Source organism: Propithecus coquereli, unplaced genomic scaffold (genome assembly GCF_000956105.1).
Source record: "Propithecus coquereli isolate 6110/MARCELLA unplaced genomic scaffold, Pcoq_1.0 Scaffold254, whole genome shotgun sequence".
NCBI lineage: Eukaryota > Metazoa > Chordata > Mammalia > Primates > Indriidae > Propithecus > Propithecus coquereli.
This window is the reverse complement of record NW_012148108.1, coordinates 194,320-196,641: the sequence shown is the minus strand read 5'-3', so window position 1 is coordinate 196,641 and position 2,322 is coordinate 194,320. Positions and strand designations below refer to the sequence as shown.

General features: G+C 52.9%; 1 protein-coding gene across 1 annotated transcript in view; it reads left to right on the top strand.

Moving 5' to 3' along the window:
- Positions 1 to 2,322, top strand: part of GPATCH1 (G patch domain containing 1) — a 64,940-nt gene that overhangs the window by 60,859 nt on the left and 1,759 nt on the right. Inside the window, exons 19-21 of the mRNA XM_012647014.1 lie at positions 57 to 251; positions 404 to 543; positions 1,132 to 1,327. Of these exons, the coding sequence (XP_012502468.1) occupies positions 57 to 251; positions 404 to 543; positions 1,132 to 1,327 (531 nt within the window). The remainder of the gene's footprint in view (positions 1 to 56; positions 252 to 403; positions 544 to 1,131; positions 1,328 to 2,322) is intronic.

Here is a 2,322-nt window from a genome sequence, read left to right as displayed (position 1 = left end):
GGACGGGCGGGGACCCGGAGTGCAGGCCGCCGCTCTGGGCCCGGGCCAGAGCGCAGGCTTCCCGCAGGCCGTCCTGGGGAGTCGTGGTGAGAGCCGTGGGCGGCTTCAACCTGACGCCCTCCGAGGGGCACCGAAACCAGCCGCTGCCCACCGTCGACCCCCTGGCCTTGGACAGGGAGTCGCTGCGGCCCGAGAAACAGCCGATACCGCTGGCGGAGACGTTCTGGGCCGACCAGGAGCCCGTCTCCAAGGTCAGAGCCGCCCGTGGGGTGGGGGCCAAGCGGCCTGTTCCCCACGCGTGGGGAGGGCGCCCCGGCTGGCCGGGGACGCGGGGCGGGCCCACCTGGCTTCCCCAGGACCCCCGCGAACCCCTGGGCCCGCACCCCGGCTGCGGCACATCCAGTGGGCAGGGCCGGGGGGGGGGGACGAGGACCTTCTGCGGGGCAGCGCATCGGGACCCAACCCGAACCGAACCCGAACCGAACCCGGACCCCGCGGTCTCGGCCCAGCTGCCCCCGCGACGCTCCGAAAAGCAGGCCCAGGGTGCGGCGACGGGGCTCCCCACGTCCGTGAGATAGAGTCAGCTGAAAAAGAAACAAAACTTAGAATAATCAAAAGTAAATAAATAAACACACACCTAACAGCACGGCCTTGTAGTCCCGGCGACGTTCGATAAATTAGTCGGTAAACCAAGGCTGGTGGCTGGGAGAGGACATAGTGTGAACAGAGAGAACGCTCGGGAACCAAGAGGATTTCCAAACCCAAATCCTGCACGGAGGCTTTCAACTCAGAGCAGAAAACTGAAACAGAACATTGGAAAAGAAGCTCATGGGATTCTCTCAGAGGTAGAGAAAAAATGTAAAGAAACAGGGGCTAAGAGAGAAAAGCGGACAGGCGTGGAGGAAAGTTCCAGAAGAGTCAGTATGCGCATCAGAGGTGTTGCAGAGTGAGCGGGAGGAGGAAGAGCGCCACAGGAGGGAGACAGTGAGCTGAGGAAAGACGGGTGCTCCCGGGGAGAGAGCAATGCAGGGCAGGCAGGAAACAGAACCCACGCCTGGCAGGTGCCTGAGCTGCGAAGATGGGGAGCAGACGGAAAAGCTGGGGTTGCACTGAGACGCCGGGCTTCCCCAGCTTCCCCAGCTTCCCCAGCTTCTCCAGCTTCCCCAGCTTCCCCAGCTTCCCCAGCTTCCCCAGCTTCTCCGGCTTCTCCGGCTTCCCCGGCTTCTCCGGCTTCTCCGGCTTCCCCGGCTTCTCCAGCTTCCCCGGCTTCCCCGGCTTCTCCAGCTTCCCCAGCTTCTCCAGCTTCTCCAGCTGCAGGAAGACCCTGGTAGCTCGGAGTCAGCAGGAACTGTCCATGGGCTGACAGCTCCCCCCTCTAGAGCGGAGTATTGGGGTCTCCACGGGGAAGGCTGTGTTTCAGCGCTTTGCTGGGCTTCTAGTTGTGATATTTTGATTTTAAAGTAAAATTAAAGAAGAGCAGAGGAATTGTATTTTGCTTGTTTATATTTTTAATACATTCCCGAGGCTCAAATTCAATAGGTATAAAAGTTTTTTTACAATGAAAAGTATCCCCAGCACTCTTGTCCCCCAACTCCCCTGTTTTTCTGTGGAGGCAACAAATGTTTCTAGTTTCTTCTGTATCCTTAGAGAGATATTTTGTGCACATAGCAGCAGGTGTACTTGAACCCTTGGGAAAATATTTCCCACCATTTTTTTTTTAATGTAAGTGGAAGCATATCTTACACTCATTCTGCACCTTAGTTTTTATTTTTTTACTTTGTGTATTTTAGAGATCTTACCCTACCAGTACATAACAGATTCCTTGTTCTTTTTCTTTTTTTAAAATAAATATACATTGGATAGCCATCCCTTGATTTATTTAACCAGTCTCCTATGAATGCACATTCAAGTGGCTTCTGATGTTTTTTGGTGTGGGATTTTTATGGTTGGCTAGGCTGACAGAGGTGGAGAAATTCTATAGAGTTCTAAGAGGAAGGTTTGTGAACTAGAATATTCTACCTGGCCAGACTGCTGATTCCTGATAAAGGCAACAGAAAGACATTTTCTTCAGAGCTGCAAAGACTCGGAAAAAATGCCTCTCTTTGAGGAAAAAATCACTCAAGGGAACACTCCAGCAAAGACCGAAAAATCAGAATTAAGAACTCAAGTGAAAGAAAGAGCGCTTTAGAATAAAGAGGGAGGCAATGACTGAAAACAGATGTTTATGTACCGCAGTTAATGTGGTTGCATAGCTCAATGTTAACAAGCGATCCTTTCTATTTTATTTTTTTACTTTTCTTTTAGAGACAGGGTCTCACTCTG